Raw genomic sequence first — 20,366 nt, 5'->3', positions numbered from 1 at the left:
GACCTAGCTGGGAAGCAACAGAGCAGTGTACAAAGGGGACACACCTTGGGGGCTAGAAGTAGGGTGCAGGAGTAGCAATGGAGATGAGGGAAAGGAGGGTAGGGAGAGCAGGGGAGGAACTACAGAGGGTTGAGTGGAGCGATCCGTGTTTGGCGAGATGTCCTTTGATGAGGAGGGTGTTTGTAATGTTAAGATTCAGTCAGGAGCTTGACATCCAGGCTTGGATGAGGGGCAGAGAGTGCTTGAGTCAATGGATGTAATTGATGCCATTGATCTTTAGGTAAAGCTGCCTGTCATTCGCATGTTGGTGTAGCTTGATGTTGGTGTTAGTAAGTAGTTACCCGAATGTTCCATGTAGAGGTTGGAGATTACTAGACAGGATGGAGGCTTGTGGAATTCTGCAGGTTCTTGGGTGGTGCTGGGATCTGTCAGGGCCCATCCGACAAGTTGGTGACTGTTGCAGCGGTCTAAGACAAACCACTGCAGGTCTGTTCCGTCAAAGCCCATGCGCTTGGCTAGGATGTCAAGGATGGCTTCAGGGTCAAATAGCGTTTGAGTGAGAATATCCTATGCAGCATTTATCCCTTTCTAATGCTGTAAATGATGGATTTGTAGGTTGGTCCATCAATTGCAAACTTTTGGTTTTACCAGAATTGATTGTATAACAGTGTGCACACCTTGACTAGGGCTGCTTGAGCCGCCACCAGGTGGGCCGTAATTACTTGCATATGTCCCCTCCAAAGCTTGAGGTTACTGCTGAATGGCCTAAGTCACGTTGTACCCCAACACCCCAGAAGTTCCCCAGGCTGACACAAACCTCCAAACTGATGCTTGGCCCTCATTTGGAAGCCACCCATGCTAGAAATATAGTTTTTTTTCTATTTACATTATAGTATTCTGTGCCTTACCCTTCTTAATTCCCACCACCTATTTCAATCTATCACCTCCTGATGTTACCACTTCCTCCTTCACCTTCAAAATTCCCACCACCTCCTTCTGTCCACTGTCACCTTCTGATGTTACTATTTCATCCTCTTAGCTCTCACCACCTTGCCTGTTCTCCACTGCTGCCACCTCCCCAGTTGCTTCCATCTCTCCATCCTCCTGTTTCTTCTACCACTCTATGGTTACCATCCTTCTGCAAACAATAGCTTGTAACCGAAACTCACCAGTTGTGGATGGCTGCATGTACACTGTGTGCCGCCCCCTCCCACACAATGTCCCTTTCATGGGGGCTGCACTTGTGAATGGGATTTAAATTTGGTCTAGTACTGGCTGCCTTCCATGGGTGTGCCCAGGATCAGGGATTTAGACCAGGCCTATATCTGGAGTGTCCACCAACTTACACTTGAGATTTCCTTCTCTGATAATTTGAATGAGGGTTGCGATGTTAGTGTCAGAATTGTGAGTTGTGAGCACCCTGGGTAAGTGTTCCACCTTTCCTGATCTACCTGTACCACTGGGTGAGCAGAGAACCTTATACTTTGTTCCCCCTGGGTGCCATTCTTTTGTAAGGGAATACCTGAGTGGTAATGCTGTTTTCTATGTTATTCTCTCTCTGCATTCAGAGAGGCACAGACTTGAAATAGTGTATCTGCGGAACTGCAGTGATCGTCATGAGTCCTCCAGTTCTTCAAACTTAACCCCTTTGATCTGCAGGCTGAGCTGGTAACAGTAGCAATGTACAAACTACATGTGTCCCTTATACCTAAAGGGTTTCTCTTAAGGTAAAACCTTCCTCTTACATTTTCATGAGCTGGGTCTGTTTGGGCGAGCCTTTTTTATTAACTTGCCGATTGGTACAGTGGTTCAGGTCAGGGTTCAAGCATCTACGCTTGGTCTGCCCAGATGGGTCTCTAGGCCGATGAGGGAGTGGACTCCTAGGACAGACCTTAGTAAAGCAATCTAACCAACCCCTGCCACGTGTTGGGACCTAGACAGATTGACCTGGCATCCTCCACATATTGCTGGGTCCAACATCCATTGGCTCGGGGTGGTGTCACCTGAACACCTGAGTCACTAACTCTGTTGTACCTAGAACCAGGCTGGGGAAGACATTGCAGGGCCCATAAGGCCCACTATGGCCTGATAGCAGGGTCCATAATTATAACCTCCTTACTCTTTCATGAGAAACCCAAAAGGGCGCAAATGATGGATGCAAGTAATGCCTTTACATGCTTATAAGACAGGTGGGTGAGCCTTGTCATCTTTTATTTATTTGTTTATATTTGTTTATATAGCGCTGCAACCCACGGGCATCTTCATGGGGGAATGCCCCCTCAGCGTTTGGTATTTAAATGAACATAGATATACCCAGCCCAGTTGATGATGTTTCAATTGGCCTTGGCTTTAGTGGTGAACTGGTTAACGGTACGTAGGCGTGTGCTTGTTAATGTATCATAAATCCGCCTGGGCAGTCATGGGTAATTACCTGCCATTATGTTTCTGGTAGGGTCGCTTGGAATTTGGCACAATGAACAATCTACTGTCTGTACAAGTTGGTAGAGCCTGCAGAGTGACCAATCTGAAGACAAGAGGCCACATTCCAGGTTTATAAATTATACCATTCTTTGAGATATTAATAAAGTAATGTATACATTTAAGTGCTCCAAATAAATTAAGGAAATGCCAATACAAAAGAATTCTGATGTGCCGTACTAGAGATTTGTATATAGCCGTACTTGTCCAGCTAAATATCGCCCAATTTCCATTACTCCCTTTCTTGGCAAACTCCTGGAAAAGTTGTCCATCTCTCAGCTTAACCTTCATTCTAATTCTGTTGGCTGTCTCCATGACCACCATTCAGGATTCAGAGCTCTGGATTCAGAGCTGCCAGAAGCACGGAAACTGCTCTCCTGAACATCCATGAAGATCTGCTCTCCAACCTTGACTCTAACATTCCCTCTGTCCTCATCCTCCTCGATCTCGATTCTGCCTTCGACATGGTCAACCATACCATCCTGCTCAACCGTCTCCATGAAAACCTGGGTATCACTGATCAGGCTCTGGCCTGGCTGACCTCTTTCCTCTCAGATCGACCCTCCCATGTCCAACTTGGGTCCTTTCTTTCATCTATCTTCCTCTCTACCTGTGGTGTTCCCCAGCGGTCTAACCTCTCGCCCTGTCTTTTCAACCAATACCTGCCAACTCTCGCCCACTGCATTACCACTTTCTGCTCAAATTTCCAGTGCTACGCTGATGACACTCAACTCATTTTCAGACTGCCCTCTGCCACCTCCTCTCCCACTCTCATCTCTGATTGCCTAACTGCCGTTCAAGATTGGTGTGCCGCCAATGATCTTTGTCTGAATGCCAGCAAGACAGAGATCCTCCTCATCGGCACACCTTCACCATCCTTTCCCCCTCACTCTCTGGCTGGCCTCCCTTGACCCTTCTCCTACCCCCACCTGCGAGGCTAAGAACCTCGGGGTCATCTTTGACTCCACCCTTTCCTTTTTCCGCCCACATCTCTGAGGTCTCTAAAAAGTCAAATTTCCGACTGCACCTCCTCAGAGGTACTCACCCTTTCCTCTCCTTCCCCCAGAAGCTCATGGTATCCCAAGCTCTGGTTCTCTCTAGCTTAGGCTATTGTAACATACTCTTTCTAAATCTACCTGCCTCTACTCTCCACCCTATGCAACTAATCCAGAACAGAACTGTGAGACCTGTCCTTGGCCTCAAGCCCTGGGATCGTATCTCTTCAGCTCTGAAATCTCTCCATTGGCTTCCAGAGGATGCAAGGATTAGATTCAAAACCCTCTGCATTGTCCACAAGGCTTTCTGGGGCCTGGGTCCAAAATACCTTCAGCTATCCCTCCGCAAATACCTCCCCTCTCGAGCTCTTCGCTCCTCTACCTCCAACTCCCTCAGGATCAGTCGTTTTTCAAAGAAACGAGCTGTGGGTAGATCTCTGTCTTCGGCTGGGGCCTCCCTCTGGAACAGCTTCCCTGCCACTCTAAAACTTGAGGAGAACTATTTCCGGTTCTGGAAGCACCTCAAGACCTTCCTCTTTTCTTCTGCCTTTGCTCCCCTTCTCCCCTGCTGATCTGTTCTCTCTTGGCACCGTACACCTGGCCACCCTCTGTCCTCCGTGCCCTGCTCACCCTGCCACCCTCCCGCACTGCCTCCGGGCCACCCCTTGCACTGGGGTCTGTATCTGTACCCATAAAGCCCCCCTTTCCTTCCTGCACTTATCAGACCTACCCTGTCTGCTGCCTTAAACCCAGCACTTGCAAATTGCTGGCTGCACTAAAACTGTTTGTTGCCTTTATTATTTATTTATTGTTATTTATCGGTTTCTCCTCTGCTTCGCACTTTCCACTTCTCCCCCCTTCCATGCACTTTTCCCCTCCCCTCTCCCATGCACTTGCGTGTTCTCAATGTCACTGGGCCTAGTAAGATCGCTGTTTTGTTCTCCCCTGTTCCCCTCCCTTGCCCTGTCGCGCTCTGAAACACTTGTATACGAGTGCAATAGAAATAAAATATCATATCATATCACACTTACAGGGAAAACATTTGACAAAGAATGAAAACATGCTTGCTGCTATTTCCTACAATAAACAGCTATTTTTATTCAGTGCTCAGTGAAATTCACCTGTCAGATATTCTCATTCGAAGAATATTACTACAAAAGGGTTTGCCTTTTCTGTACTTCGCCGTGCTGTCAAAATGGACAAGTTAGCGGATACCACAACAGTGTGATTATAGCAGCATTAGGGATGGCAAAGCAGTGCACGTTGGCCTTTGTGTTCTCCCATTTCAACACACTCTGCGCACAAGGATCACATGTGCAAGACATAGTAGAGGAAGTTAATTGCATGGTCAGCAGCTTCAGGTAGGGCACAGAGGGCGGAAGGATCTCCCACGTAGAAGAGGCACAGGAGCAGGGGAAGAGTACACAAAGTGGTAGTAGATGATCAGAAATATCTGGTTGGCCTATCAGGTGCTCTGTATATGTTGAAGTAGAGGGTTTCCAACAGTGCTTTGAAGAGAAGGTCCCAGGAATGCCCCTCCTCACCACCATGAGCATGACAGGCCGAAGAATCAAGAATGCTCGAAGTCACTCATATTTCGGGCGAACCCCAAGTACCACCACTGCCTGACTTGTATGCAGAGAGGTATCCCCTCAGACAACCATTCCAACTATACCCAGTGCATATTCTTCCAGATCCAGATAATCCGATGGAGATCGCGGACAAGAAGAATACTCGCAACCCTGCACTGTTTACACAAACACACACTCGCTTACATGAAGAACATGCTTACACAGTTTTGTAGGTAGTGGACAGATACTTATACATACTGTCAAAGCGTGTATTATTTTCCTCATTAGCCAAATGCTTTAACGCAGAAATTCAAGGCAAAAAGAGATCCTGAGCAAGCTTGCAGACGCTTATGGCAATTAACCCTAAGGGACTACTGGAGTATATGGTGAGCCTGGTAGCACTATGCACGACTAATCTACAGGAAACATGGCACCGCACAAGCATGTAGACATCATATTATAAGTCTGAGGGCAATTACAGAAGGCCTCAAGCCACAGAACACCAAACAAGTGGAGCTGGCTCAGGTTGCACGAAGCGCAGACTGGGCTCGTAGCCAAGTTCAGAGATAAACAGTCACATTCCAAGCTCCAGACAACAAGGGACCAGCTGCAAGAAAATGGAATACATCCTCATAAATGCAGACCCAGGAGCGCAATTCTGTGGTCCACAACCACGTGATGCAGCCAAACTAGACAATTGGCATTTACCCGTGGTGGGAAGACGAGCTGTCTCAGCAACCCAGATGAGAAGTGAAACAAGTGTTGCAATGGGAGCACCTTCTCATAGGCAAAGATGGTCTACTACCAGATACAATTCAGACACATAGTCACTACACATCACCTTGAAGAGGTGCACAGTGGGCTGAGAGCCGAACTGGGCTCCGGCCGGGGGAGACCAGCTCCAGCCAATCATGAGACAGAAATTCAGGGGTGGACGGCAAAGGGCAAGGGCCAATGGTAAATCCACTACTCTGCAACAATGTAATAGTCTCTTGAGGACGGGAAAGGTCAGCCACCTGGCATGCAAGTGCCAGTAGAATAACCTCTATAGGGGATAGGGTTTATGGTCTTTCCATCAATGGAAATGCATCAAAATGCAAATCCATCGATGGAAATCCATCAAATGCCAATTCATTGAAATGCTTACTTTTACATGTAAAAGTGCATTTCCATTGAAACCAGTCCATCAAATATATAAATGGACAAGTTTAGATGGATAGGCACTCTAAAATGTAAAGAATAGCATTTTGATGCATTTTTTGTAGCGTTAAAATGTTACATGTAGCTGTCCAGTGCTGACATTTCGGAACTGGCCAGCTCCTTGTAATGTTTTAATGTTTATTGTATATTGGTGGGGTTTCCCCCCACTGCCCCCTCACCCCCCACACACACAACCCTTAGCCCTAACCCAACCCTAACCCTAACTCCAACCCTAAACCTAACCCTAGCCCTAAACCAAACCCTAACCCTTAATCTAACCCTTAATGGAACCCTAAATCTAAGCCTAAATCTAAACCTAGCCCCAACCCTAACCCGTAACCCTAATCTAACCCTAAATCTAACCCTAAATCTAACCCTAGCCCCAGCCCTAACCCCTAACCCTTACCCTAACCCTAATCTAACACTTAATCTAACCCGAAATCTAACCCTGGCCCCTAATCTAACCCTACCCCTAACCCTAATTATCCATAGAAATTAACCATCGAAAATTATTCAATGAATATGCTCTTCAATGGAAAGGCAATTCAATGAATAATTTTCGATGGAAAAGTACTTGAGGAATAATTTTTAAATGGAAAGTCCAGATACCGGGGATAGCTATATGTGTTACTACTCTCAGTACCCAATCAGTAGTGGGGATAGGTTTTTGGGGAACGGTCCAGGTGATGATGGCATGTAGCTTCAAAACGGGGAAACGCGCCTTGTAAATTTGAGATGTACTGGAGAATCTTGATTGTCTTGTATGATGCCTGTTGGTTTTTGCAAAAAAACAAGAGTTCTAATTTGCCGTTGGCTGACTCCTCTGTTTATTCTAGGGAAAGGGTTGTTGAGCCCTTGCGAGTCGGACAAATCCCCAGACGACCTCTGGCATCCCTGGTATTTATCCCAACAGCTTGACTTATTTTACAGACATATACCCTTTTTGAAAGGACTCTTAAAAATCTAGCATGCTTATATTTTTGATCTGCGCAAACTGAATGCAACATAGTACCTCCTCAGAGGGCTGACGTCTATCTATGCTAAACGGTTTTCATTGAGGATTCATTTGAGTACTAAGCCCGCTGTTTGTCTGGGCATGACATTTTCCGATTTGGTTGAGGCACATGGTTCTCAGGTTGTCTTAATGTAATCCCGTTCATGGTTATCTCTTGTCTGTCCTGCCTTTTCAAAATCCAAGCAAGCCCAAGATTTTCTGAGCCTTGGTGTTTCGGTAAAGTACTAGATGAACGATTTCTGCCAGGAGGAAGTATTGAAAACTGAGTTGGCATTGCATGGCTAGATATTCAGAGGAGATGCTGGTCATGCCTTGCTGGTGGTGTGGCACACATTTCTGCCACTACACTTGCTTGTCGGGATTCTCAATTTTGGAGATAACTCAGAATACTTCTGTAAGCTTCTTACTGAGAGTTGCTACCAAAATGTCCAGAAGTCATTTGGTGGTAATGCCAAGGCTGTGATATGATTGTGACTGTGTTATGATTGAGGATTTCAATTGCATCATTAAGGGACAAATGCATACTGACCAGTCTAATGTGTATAAGTGAGTCATTTGGGCACATATATTGGCAGTGATGTTCCCTATACTCAATCTGTTGGAAATCCTTGTCATCTGTTATCGGCACCTTTGTGTGTATTTTCTGAGTATAACAGAAGAATGCCTCTATATGTGACAGCTGGTTAGATGACGAAGACTAATGAACTGCACGTGCTAGGGGCACATTTAATTTTATAAGTTTGTAAATAGTTTTTTGTAAAAGCCGATTTATGTGTGCATCAAATACATTAAAGGCACATGAATCGAAATTATGTTTCAAATTGGATTAATGGTGTGAAATGAATGGAAACAAGTGAGGGGTGTGTCAAATGTTTAGGAATGTCAAAGGATGTGATTTTAGAAAATTTGGTCTAGACACGTATTATTGTGGAGAGACATATAATGAATACATTCATATTTTCTAAATGTTGTGTTTTGTAATATGTTCATTTTGTATTAAGAGCCACATATGGAGGATGACTAAGATCCTCTGACAATATTTTTGTGAAAATTGCATAACACATATGAATTCCGGCGAGACACGCCATTTGCATCTTCATGAATACAGTTGGTCTAATTTCGGTGACACGGCTTCTTTACCCAGAAACTGCAACCTTATGGAAGGGGCATATTGCACATGTGCACCTTAGCTGCAATCTATTTCCCCACATACACAAAAAAGGGGGAGGAGCAACAAATGATGGGGTACTTTTGATTTTTTGTACTGCCTTTACAGGGCCTTGACAATGACATCTGCGATATAATAGGCTTTATGGAGAAGCCAATTTAACAGACTGTCAAGCTGCTATTTTCCCGCAAAGGAAAAGATTTATGAACAGGAAGGCATAATCACTACTCCTAACAATTCCACTCACTCTGACTTTTGTCACAAATCGACCAGGTAGGTAGTCACAAAAAGAATGTCCATCCCTTATTTCTGTTTAATTTTCTGATGGGACGTTTGCTCGCATGTAAAACTCAAACTATTAGAACCCGGCGAGGGACAATGAGATTGTAACATTCAGTCTCATTGGCCCTCGCCGGGGCATTACCAGACCGGGAATCCCTCTCCCCACAAGGTTCCTTCCTTCCCCGGCGCGAGGGGGGGTGTGGCAGCCACTCAGCCAATGAGGAGTCTCGGAATGGGGGAATCCCTGCTCTGAGCCACCACAGTAGCTCCCTAACACCTGACCACCAACTGACTCATGTACTGTATATGACTGTATATTGTAACTGTATATTGCTACCTGTATATTATTCTAACATTTAAACTGTAAATTGTATTCCTTATATTATATATGCATGTACTATAAGTATGTATGTATGAAGTATGCAAAACTAAGATACTTCTCAACTATGTAACCGTCTTCTTAAGCACCCGTCTACCCCTGGGTTTGGAGCGCTATACAAATAAAATAAACAAACAAACACATGTCTGGAGGCTGCCATCTTCACCCACCGGGGATCGAGGTAGGTGCTGTTTCCCTGCCCCCTCCCACCCAATCCAAACAATTCCCTCCCCGCCCTCCCAACCCCACTTAGCTTCTTTTCTGTCCATTTCGGGAACGGATTCGCATGGAACAGTTTTGTTCCCAGTGAGTCCGCTCCCGATCTTCGACAGGCCGCCATGGAAAGGAAGAAGAGAGTACACATAGGCCTTTCTCTTCTTTCCATGGCGGCCATTTTAGTTTACATTTTTCCCTTTTTTTTTGAATGGCCGCCATGGAAAGGGAGAAGGGACTACAAGTATACTACAAGCATTTTGTTTGTTTACTTGTTGACAATAATTTTCGATGGCCACCATGGAAAGGTAAAATGGACTTTGTTTCTCCTTCACCGGCGGCCATTGTTTTGATTTTTTCTTTTCTGTTCCAAAACGCTGAAGTGTTTCGGAACAGAAAAGAAATGCTCTTAGTACCCTGTTATTATGGGCCAGGGTACTAATAGCAATAGGCCCCTCACAGGGGGGTCATTACCACTTCAGGTAATGCACCGGGGCCTTCGTTAAGGACCTTGCTTTGCTCGGGCCTGTAACTATGGGCCCCATGTTATTACCTGAAGTGGTAATGCCCCCCCAGCTCGGGGCCTATTGCTTAATTCTTAGCTTTTCAACAACTTAAAAACGGCTAATCAACTTTGACATTTGGAATGAGTTTGACTTATTTGTTTAAAGATGTAATTTGCAACTTCAAAGTAATAAATCCCAATTGTTTAAAAACGCTAAATTATTGTTAGAGTGTTAGAGACCAGTGTGGCTCTAGGATAGCGGATTATGCAGAACGAAACCATTTAAGAAAAATATATACTTTTTAAATCTTAAAAAAGGAAAGTGTACAAATGTAACAATCAATCACAACATATTTAAAATAACTGTCCAACTTTTATAGTAAACAATGTCAATACACGTTATCAAAAGTATTTAAGACTATAATATTTTGGAATTGTTTATTAAAACAGTAAAAAAACAATAAAAATAACTCAGTCAGATGCTAATCCAGCTGTATGACTCAGTGTCACTATATCAGGTTGGCTGACTCAATGGTCATATTTGGTAGTAGCCACATTTTGATATTGCATGTGTGAGTTACTTCCTGGAATGGATTTAGCCACATTTTGATATTGCATGCGTGAGTTACTTCCTGGAATGGATTTAGCCACATTTTGATATTGCATGCGTGAGTTACTTCCTGGAATGGATTTAGCCACATTTTGATATTGCATGCGTGAGTTACTTCCTGGAATGGATTTAGCCACATTTTGATATTGTATGCGTGAGTTACTTCCTGGAATGGATTTAGCCACATTTTGATATTGCATGCGTGAGTTACTTCCTGGAATGGATTTACTGTGAAATTCCTCTCTATTCTAAATTCTGACTCCTCTTTGAAGGATACATTACTATTTGAATATCTGAACCTCCTCTGTGGAAGAGATGTTAAACAATGTTGGCATGACCCTCCACTTTGGGAAGCCATTAGAACTTGTAGAAGAGTTTTTCCTGTATGGGAAAGTCATACAAACTTGCAAATGTGGCCCTTCTCTGTGAAACAGTTGTGAGACATTGGTGGTGTTTTTCCGCTCTGTTTGTTAAGTCATTAATATTGTAGATTTAGCTCTCTAATTGGGAGTATGTAGGAGAGCCAATACAAATCAATGATCTACCTGTGATATGTACAAGAGCAGTTGCAGAAATTAGAACATGGCAGAGTCATCAGCAGTCCTCACCTTCATCACTATGCATTGCTCTCCAGAGTCACTGCTGCTGCGTCACCAACACCAGTGTCCATTATTACCACTACACATCTCTGGTGTCCCATTTATCAGGAAAACCGGTAATCGCCCTGCGTATCTACACTCTCTGGTTGCTGTTGGAGTTGTTCCACATATCTTGCCATGGTCTGCTTCGAGATGAAGTTCATATATTTTTATTAAAATAGATTTTTCAACACTAGACATCGAGATTCTTCTCTTGCATATGAAGAAAATCTATGTGGATGCACTGAATAAAGAGTTCTAGTTTGACACCACACATTTTGGTTGTCCCTAACTAGCACGACTGAACAGCCACCACTGCATTAAGAGGGCGTTGGCTGCCCCCTGACATGGATGTATGTCTTCACTTCTTCAGCATTCACTTCATCACATTTACCTCCTCATACCTTTCCTTCTTCAAGATTTCACTTTGTCTAACATTAACTTCATCTTTACAGGGGCATTCCCCTGTACACTCCCCTTCTTTTCTAACCCTTACTCTTCCCCTTAACCACTCCTTGGTCCCAACCGTGACCTTACAGCTACCTTATCATATCCATTGCCACCATTCAATATGAAAATGCAGACGATGTAAATGCATGAAGAAGTAAATGTCTGACAAAATTAATGAGGAAGATGTAAGTATTGAAGTGTTTTTGGTGAAGTAATAGAGGGGGGAACACCCCCTGGCACAGGGTGGTATTGACGTAGACTGCATTGTGAAATTAAGAAAGTCAAAAATGTGGTTGTTTACTGGGTCAAGTGAAGTTGCATCTCAAACCTTCTCAATCTTCTGGAAAAAAAAGAGTATTCCTTTCAATTATTCTAATGTGTCAAATAATTAACTGAGAAAGCGGATCCATGAAAAGTGGGACATTTTCATAATAATTATTTTGGATGCCTCTCTTTATTAGTCTTTGATTTTTTTTCAAAGTAGCTGCGTAACACCTAAAAATAGGTTAGTCAGAGACTTTCGTACCATCAACATACTGGTGTAGCACTTGTCCTGATTTAGTCTTATGGCCTTCTGATAACATTGAAAGAGTAAAAAGCCAACTTGTCCTTTCTTTGTGATATGCCTAATGCGTGATCCCTGTGTGACAGTGTCAGGTAAAAGGTGCAAGACACTGCCTCCTCTCCAGGACATATTAACAATCATCAGAAAGACATGTGTGGACTCTAGGGATCATCAGAAAGACATGTGTGGACTCTAGGGATCATCAGAAAGACATGTGTGAACTCTAGGGTTTTTCAACAGGCTCTCCTGGTTGCCTATTTGGAGAGAGTGGGTCAGTCATTGATGTTTGCAATAAAGCGACAATCGCTACTTACCTTGGTATCTACTAAAAATGTAGCCAACAAAAATGCAGTCAGTGGAAAATGTTGTGGTGAAAATACATCTGCTGTGAAAAAGTTACTAAGCAAATAGTAGTCACAAATGTAGTGCTGCTAGTGTAGTTGTTAGTGTTAAGGAGGGTTTAGTGGGCTTGTTATTGCCTGGTTCAGGGTTAGAATAAGGGTTACGTTAAGGATAGAGGTTAGGGTAAGGATAGGAGTTAGGGTTAGAGTAAATATGTTCAAGTTTGATTAGGGTAGATTAAGTCAGGGTAAGTGCTAGGGGTATGCATTTCTGTTAAAATGTCCTGGGAAGTTCCCAATCACAAAGAGGTTTGGGAGCCAGATCAAACCGGACTCAATAACAAAATTGTACAAAGTTAAAGGCAAAACCCAGCTTTATTACCATCGAACTATCCAAATAAAGCAGGGGCAGCATGCAAGTATAAATTAATTGACACCCTCGATATGATTATCAAAAACAACAGATTATATGTTCGCTATTCTTCATAATTTACATCATCCTGTAATCTTAGTTACCAAAACCTACAGGGTATGGGGATTAGTTAATAATGATGACTACATATACATTCTATAGGGGTTACATTTGTGATTGGGTAATGCTTATCTGATGGCTCCTCCTGAGATCACCCTAAATTGATAACAGTAAAAAGACGTAATCTCTGCAATGAACTATTGATTGACATAATACGTAATGGGTGGCATAACGTCAGGGGTTCTGATTGGTTGGCTTTCTACAAACCAAAGTTGGACAACTGACTGTCTTCAAGACATGAGCCATACAGGAGTAGGGGGGGAGAGGTCAATGGATTACTTTCCTTCCAATTAAGGAAGATATCATCCCTCATTTATAGGCCATGAGCCAGGGTGACCCCTTTGTATTTGGCCTTGTGTGGTGTCCCGTGTCTGAGGATATGTGTAAGGAGTAAGGCGGGTGTCTTATCTGCTTTCGTTGCTAATGAATAGACAGTATTCTTCAATTATGGGTCACATGTGATAGGACTGGGTTTGGAATTATTTCACTCTGCATTTATTAGGATTTTAGCAAATATTGATGCTAGTGCTATGGTTATGGTTATGGCTTCTTTTACCACTGGGGACACTCTTGAGTTATTCTTCATGGACTCTTTTGGCGTCTCATTACCCTGCACCTGGCTTACAAAGGCTGGTTATATGTCTTGGGAATCGTTATCTCATGCTTTCTCTTTGCCATTCCTCGTCTCCCTTATTCATGATAACCTTAGCTTGGTCTGCTAGCTACTGTCTGAGCTCTGCACAGATCTGAATGTGTTATTCCAGTATTTTGAGTTTGCCTGAAGCGTTGAGGACTTTTGTTTACTTATAAGCATATTGTGGCTTCCATTTTTGGAGAAGATGGCTGCCCATTTCTGTTGCGTTTCTATGTTAGTGAGCTATATTTGCATATAATTCATGTTGCATTCAGCTTATACATTGCTTATGTTAGTAAACTTCATGCGTTATGGATGCTATGTTAATATTTTTCATGTTGCATGTGTTACCTAGTGTTCACGTGCTTCATGGTGTTTGCACATTTGCTATGTCTAATGCATGCACACGTTTGTTTAGTTTTACTCGTGCCATCTTCAACTTTAGATTGTGTCCCTCTCCTGCCGTACCTGACTGGGATAAGGGTGGTAGTTGTCTTGGAGAGTAACGTTTCTGACCTGTGCAATATTGAACGGCAGAAGCTATCGATGACATATTCATCTGCCTCGCAACATTTCGTTAAGTGTTGAGGCAAGGGATACAGAGGTTGGAAAGCGCCGGTGAGGTTGGCATAGGATTGGAATTAGGATAAACCTAGTGGTTAGGGTTAAGTGTTACAGTTGCAGTTAGTGTAAGCTTAGTATTATAACATGGGTTTGGGTTAGGACAAGGGCTATGTAATTTGTTGCGAGCTGGTGATGGAGTTGTAAATAGGTTCACTGTTCATTTTCTTTTTATTTTGCATTCAGTAATAGTCAAATAAAATGCTTTAGCGCACTGAAGTGTTAAGTGTTCTGTTTAGGATGAGGGTTGTAATCAGAGTTAGGGAAAGGTTTAGAATGGAGTTAGGGTGATTGTGGAGTTTTCGCTAGAGGTTTGGGTCATATTTAGGGTTGCAGCCTTGTACTTTTGTTTATTTAAAAATAGCTTTTTGACGACCTTATTACCGGCAGCATTTTCACACTTTGCATTGCTTATGTTGAATGGCTACATTTTTTAAAGCAACTTTTTGCTGACTATATTTGTACATGACTGCATTTTCCTGGGAACATTTTCACATAGAACCCTTATCTTCACATGGACTGTAGCCTATACTAAGATATCAAACTGTCTATTGATGGTGCAGATCTGGCACCGGGGAAGCCCATCAGACAATCTCCATTGTTATGATTTTATTCATAGAAGCAAGAAAACCTCCACCATCCAATTGCCCCATTTATTTATTTATTTATCTACAGTAGTTTACACATAACAAAAATTGGTATTTTTGAAAAATAATTTTCATCAAATGTACTTTACTGATTTTTTCCTTGGGTCCATGCTTATGCTAAATATGGATCAATAAGTAACACTCACCTTTCCGTAATACAAAAAAAAGGTGTTTTCTTGCTATTGGTGGCTGCTATCTGTGTTACGCCCACTAGCGGAAAGATCATGCCGTTGCCACTTGTAACAGGTGAAAGATAATTAATGCTGAAATTGTTTAGCAATAATTGTGGGGCAATTTGGGACAATTATACACACTTTAATGGAAGGCTAAGTAAGGTCAACGTTGTTTTATAGTAATTGAAATACCATTATTATATCTGCTATTGGAAACGCTAATGAAAAGGCTCTTGGTTCAGAAGTTGTTTACACGAACAGACCCCTAATGTGGGCATTGCCTGTGTTCATTGAAATGTAAATAATGTTGATATTCTTCCAACCAATGAGTAGATAATGAATGCTGGTATTGTTGTCACTCGTGGGAAACTGAGAGCTGCTAGTGTTCTTTGGGTTAAAGGGAGGATAATTCAAGCTTTTGTTTGCCATCTGTTGAGGTTTTCCTGTCTGTGTTTTCGCGGGAAATCACTTCAGTGGCTTTGAAATGTGTGAGATTGCGTTGCAGGCAAATGTATGCCAATACTGTGTGTCATGGCTCCGGACGAGCATTTTAACATTGTGTAATGTGTAGCAATAATAATATGAACTGCCATTTATATTGTGCACATCGCTAAGTGGACTGTCTCCTATTGCTTATAATGACGTCATTGTGTACCTGTAAAATACTTTTTAGAATTGCTATTTAACGCCAATCTCACTTAAAGCAATTCCCCCATTAGAAAATAGAGGACCATTGGCACATTCACCATTCCGCGTGTGTGTTTGGGGGGCGGGTGGGGGGGATGGCGGGACTACTGGGAGTGCATGTGTGTATCATCAATTAAGTTTATTATCTGTTATTTTATTTCCATGCAGAGTTTTAGGAACCAATTCACTATCAAATAGCACATAATGATCACTATCACTTGCGTGTAAACATGTTTGATACAACTCTCATTTCAGCCTAAAGATGACATGATTTCTTGTGCGACTGCAGTAGTTGTGTGGGTACAATGTGTTTTCTGCTACTTACTTTTTAACTTGTTGTTTCCCATTGCAGGTATCAGAGCATTCGGCGCACAATGACGAATGATCGGCCTGAAGAGCACATCAACCCAATTGAGGGGGCCGGAGCTGTGGCGGGAGATGACGTTGACTACCATCACGCCAATGCAGGTCAGATCAGAACTCAATGGAAGAATGCATGTGTAGGGGACATGATACCTTTGCTTGTTGATGTGGCCTGCTTTGCTCTAGACTTGCTTAGAAGTTGCTGTATATTCATCATTGTCCCGATAGCCTATGTTTTCTCAGCAAACAAGCTCAGCTGATGGCTTGGTCGCTGCAACACACACATTCAACATCATATCTTTGGTGGCCAGTTCCAAACATAGAAAGGCAGACAAGTATATTCCCTATTGCCTGTGCAGGCTAGGACTGATGCCAGTGGTAGTCCAAGACATTGCAGGCCTCTACCATAGAAGCACTATAAGGACTGGTGGTTCTAAATGGGAATGTGTACTTTTGCACAAGAAGGTTTGTTGTTCAACTACTTGACTCAGTCAGGCTCCAGTTCTGTTGTCTGTGTTATTGAAGTGTTGCGCAGAAACAGCACATTTTGTGCACACGTTTTCCATCTGAAAATAGGCAAGTTAAGTAATAAGAAATGTAATGACAACAATGTTTTGACTGCCTCTGTTTTGCACGCTTGCCCTTCAGTCATGCTGCGAGGGGCCAAGTCAATCTGCACTTGGTTCTTAAAAGTTATAAGCCCACGTTGAAAACAAAATACCATTTTTATGTTCACCATTAACCTTCCTCTTGAAGGAAGAAAGAATTCTTAGGAAAGCCATTCACAGTAACACCCTCTGAGATCAAATAGGCCACTGCTCTGAACTAAACACTAGAGATTATCCTAAACAGCCGTTCAATCTTTAGAGGAAAAATCTACGGATGTTCAGACCAAAACAAAACCTACGAATCTGGTTTGCTCATATGAAAGACAGTGCAGAAAATATAAATATTTAAAGTCAACAGAATCATGCATTTCAAAAATGGGTCTCACAATTGATCACTCAAGTTAAATTTCAAATTCCAAATAGGAGTAGACCTACTGCTAGAGCGAACTCTACCAAAAATCCCAAAAGCAGGCACTGCAACTACCAGCTCTTGATTAATGTATATTCATTATGCAAAGTTATTGTACATACGTGCAAATAAAAAACATTTATTAAAAAAAAGGCCTGGGAGCCCCTCTACCGAGAATGAACATGGCCAAATAACCTGTTCACTGGGAAGGTGCCCACTCGGGAGGGTCTGCAACCTAGTTTTAGCTGTCTGTACCTTTCAACAAGGCCGAAACACGTGTCTGGGGTTGCGGATGGTATTCTTGCTCAGAGGAGAATTGCCTAGCATGTCGGTTCTGGACTGCCCTTATGGGTGGGACCAGCTTCATATGCAAATGTTTATTTCCCCTTGTGAAGGGTTCTGTGAGCTGCAACGTGGTTGAAGCTCCTCCTAAGTGGAAGAAATTCCACAGAACAGGGTATTTGACTCATGTTCGTTCTCAGTAGAGTGGCTCCCACATTTGTGTTTAAATGAAAACAAATTATGCCTATTCTGGACAGAACAAACTCATATTAAAAAGCAACCATAATAATTTGTGAATTTGTGAAATAAGTTAAATGAGGTGCCAGTGATCCAGTTAGAACTGATAAATTTGCCAATAACGACAACTGAAAATCATTCTAAATTTTTAGCTTCCAAGGCCTAACCTTTCAGGAAACAGACATCCTTGAAAAGGGTTCCAAAATGTGCAAGTGTAAAAGAAGAACGAAGAACACGGTCTGTCGGGGCTTGGGTAGGGTTGCCCATGATACAGTAGTTGTACGATTCTTGACCTTCCTGGTCTCCATGTTGAGGAAAAGCAAATGAGATCCTGCAGCTTTATGACCTGGGAAGAATCTGCAGAGAAAGAGAGGGCACTTGGACTTCTTTTGGGATGAAACACATGTCTGTCTGGACTGCTACAAAGAGGGAGCCATGCGCATGACATGATATGATATTCCCCTTATTGGGAGTTGTGGACAACAGAAGCATTGCAGTGTAATGGGCAACATATTTTCCATGACGTTGATCCAAAAACTTTAATGGATACCCTTGAGATGTTGGCTGCCCTGACCACAACACCTTTTCCTGCACTTTGGGTACTTTAGATTTGCTGGAAAAAGTGGTACCAGTTTCAGAAGCTTAACGTTTTGGTTGAGGCTTGGAAGTGTTTATAGGTCAATGCCGAGTTACAACCCTGGGTAAACTCCAGAACTATTGTTTGATAAGCTGTACAATCACTAAGGGGATGATGAGGGGCCATTTCCCTTAGAGTTCCAGGCCTCCGATTACCAATATTTAGACTTTAGTGGTTTGGACTATAAATGTTATTATAATATATTTGCTCCTGTATAATGTGGCTTCTACCTTTTTCATGACCTCCTGGTGCCTCAGCACCTGCAAGAATTGAGTTGGATCGAGCAGGAAGTTAGTTGGGGTGGAGGGAGGAGACCACTGTTGCTATTGCAGCAGTGTTGATGCATTTTTTAATTATTGTGCATTTGTAAGGTGCTTATACATCAAGTCAATTGTGTTTTAAAGCACCCTATGCAGATCGTTGAAACTGGGTTCGGTATGCGGGTAAGGTTCTAGGTGTTTTTTAGCAATTTGTCAGGTGAGAAATGGCATGGGTGTGCCTTTAGGTGGGTATGTTAGGTTTCAGGAGTACTTTTAGGTGGTTCCATGTGTTAATATCCCCGCAAAAATATCGCCATACAAAAACATCGCCATATTTTTGCAGAGATATTAAGCCATAGAACCTGCAGGGGACACCAACGCAACCCCTGGTCCCATTTATCCCATAAATTATCCCCACCAATAATATTGCCTATGGCCTTACACCACTACCATATATATGGCGATATTATTGGTGGAGATAATATTCCCTGATACCGTTTAGGAGGGGACACCATTAGAGTCATGCTTGCATGCATGTTACCTGCTTTGAGGTAATTGTCAAGGGTATTTTCAGTGTTTTAGCATTATATTGTGCTGAGGGCTGTGATGTTGGTTAGGGCGGGAGGCTGGCTAGTTAATTGGAGTGTTGGCTTTGGACGAGGCCATGTGAGGGTTTGCCCTCCATCGACCTGGTCTATTGATGGAGCTGCTAGTGTTCTGATGGTTTGGCAGGTAGATCTGCTGCAGTAGTAGAACATATCTGCTACACAGCACAGTTTATTGTTGTTTGATCTACAACGACATCATAATCCACCAAGCAAATTGTAACAATCATTCTAAGCATGCATTTACAAAATTGTATTTCATGCTTTTTCCTGTAAACATAATATCCGGCATGTGTGAATTTCTGCATCTGTTTGCAAAAGGGTTTTCTGACCCGGGATTAAGCATGCTCTGGCCCTAGAGCTTTTTGTGTGCATCAACAAGAATACTTGCACATGCCAACAGTGCAAGTGTCTTCCTTCCCAACATATAAAACAAGCTGCTCCTCTCCCAATACCCCTCTGCAAATGTACATTTACCGTCATGCGTGCATTGCAGGGAGACGTACTTGCTGCAAAGGCAATGAAGGTTCTTCTGTTGCTTAAATGTTAGTGTTTCGCTTGTGCTTTGCAGATTTCCGCAGAGAGAATGCGCTGCCCCACTCCACCTCCAGATCAAGGCTCAGTTTACTGCTCCAGTCCCCGCCCGTCAAGTTCCTCACGAGCCCCGAGTTCTTCTCGGTTCTGCATTCGAACACTGTGAGTATTACCAGGCAGCCTCGAGTCTCTTTGCAGTGCTTCTATGGTTGTATTAATAGAGAGTCAAGTTAAGGGCAGAACTTAGTTAAAACCCGCCCAACATAATACTTGTACCTCATTGGATGGGGGCACATTTTAATGGAAATCCAACAGTAGGCCTTTGATCAAGAGATAGAGTAGGGAAACCATGATGATTTAATCAGGGGCCACAGACACATTGGGCCTCATTACGGGTCCGGTGGTAACCCCGCCAGACCTGTAATAATTTACCGGCACCTGACCTCCCGGTACCACTGGCTCATTGCCAGTCTGGCGGCCGGGAAGTCGGGCGCTAGTATATTTAGTAATCCCCATTCCCATTGAGTCTTTTGGGACTCTATGGGAGTACGGACATGGGAGCGCCGGCACAATTAACAATGCTGGCGCTGCTCCCGTGTAGAGTCTGCCTACTGTGGCTGCTGCACCTGGGAGGGTCAGACCTGTCGGGCACAGCGGCCACGGCAGGCAGACTCATAGTTTGCCAGTTCGGAAACCAGGGTGCTGGTGAGCTTACCGGCACCCTTGT

General features: G+C 43.2%; 1 protein-coding gene across 9 annotated transcripts in view; it reads left to right on the top strand.

Annotated features, from left to right (window-relative positions):
- The window catches only part of HECW2 (HECT, C2 and WW domain containing E3 ubiquitin protein ligase 2), a 1,520,428-nt gene that overhangs the window by 1,255,296 nt on the left and 244,766 nt on the right, over window positions 1-20,366 (top strand). For all 9 annotated transcript variants that reach the window (XM_069615717.1, XM_069615714.1, XM_069615715.1 and 6 more), the window contains 2 exons: window positions 16,057-16,172; window positions 19,677-19,801. In XM_069615717.1, coding sequence (XP_069471818.1) covers window positions 16,057-16,172; window positions 19,677-19,801 — 241 coding nt within the window. The remainder of the gene's footprint in view (window positions 1-16,056; window positions 16,173-19,676; window positions 19,802-20,366) is intronic.

Source organism: Ambystoma mexicanum, chromosome 9 (genome assembly GCF_040938575.1).
Source record: "Ambystoma mexicanum isolate Mex_15411 chromosome 9, UKY_AmexF1_1, whole genome shotgun sequence".
NCBI lineage: Eukaryota > Metazoa > Chordata > Amphibia > Caudata > Ambystomatidae > Ambystoma > Ambystoma mexicanum.
Note: the sequence above shows the minus strand (reverse complement) of the source record. Positions and strands in the feature narration are given on the sequence as shown.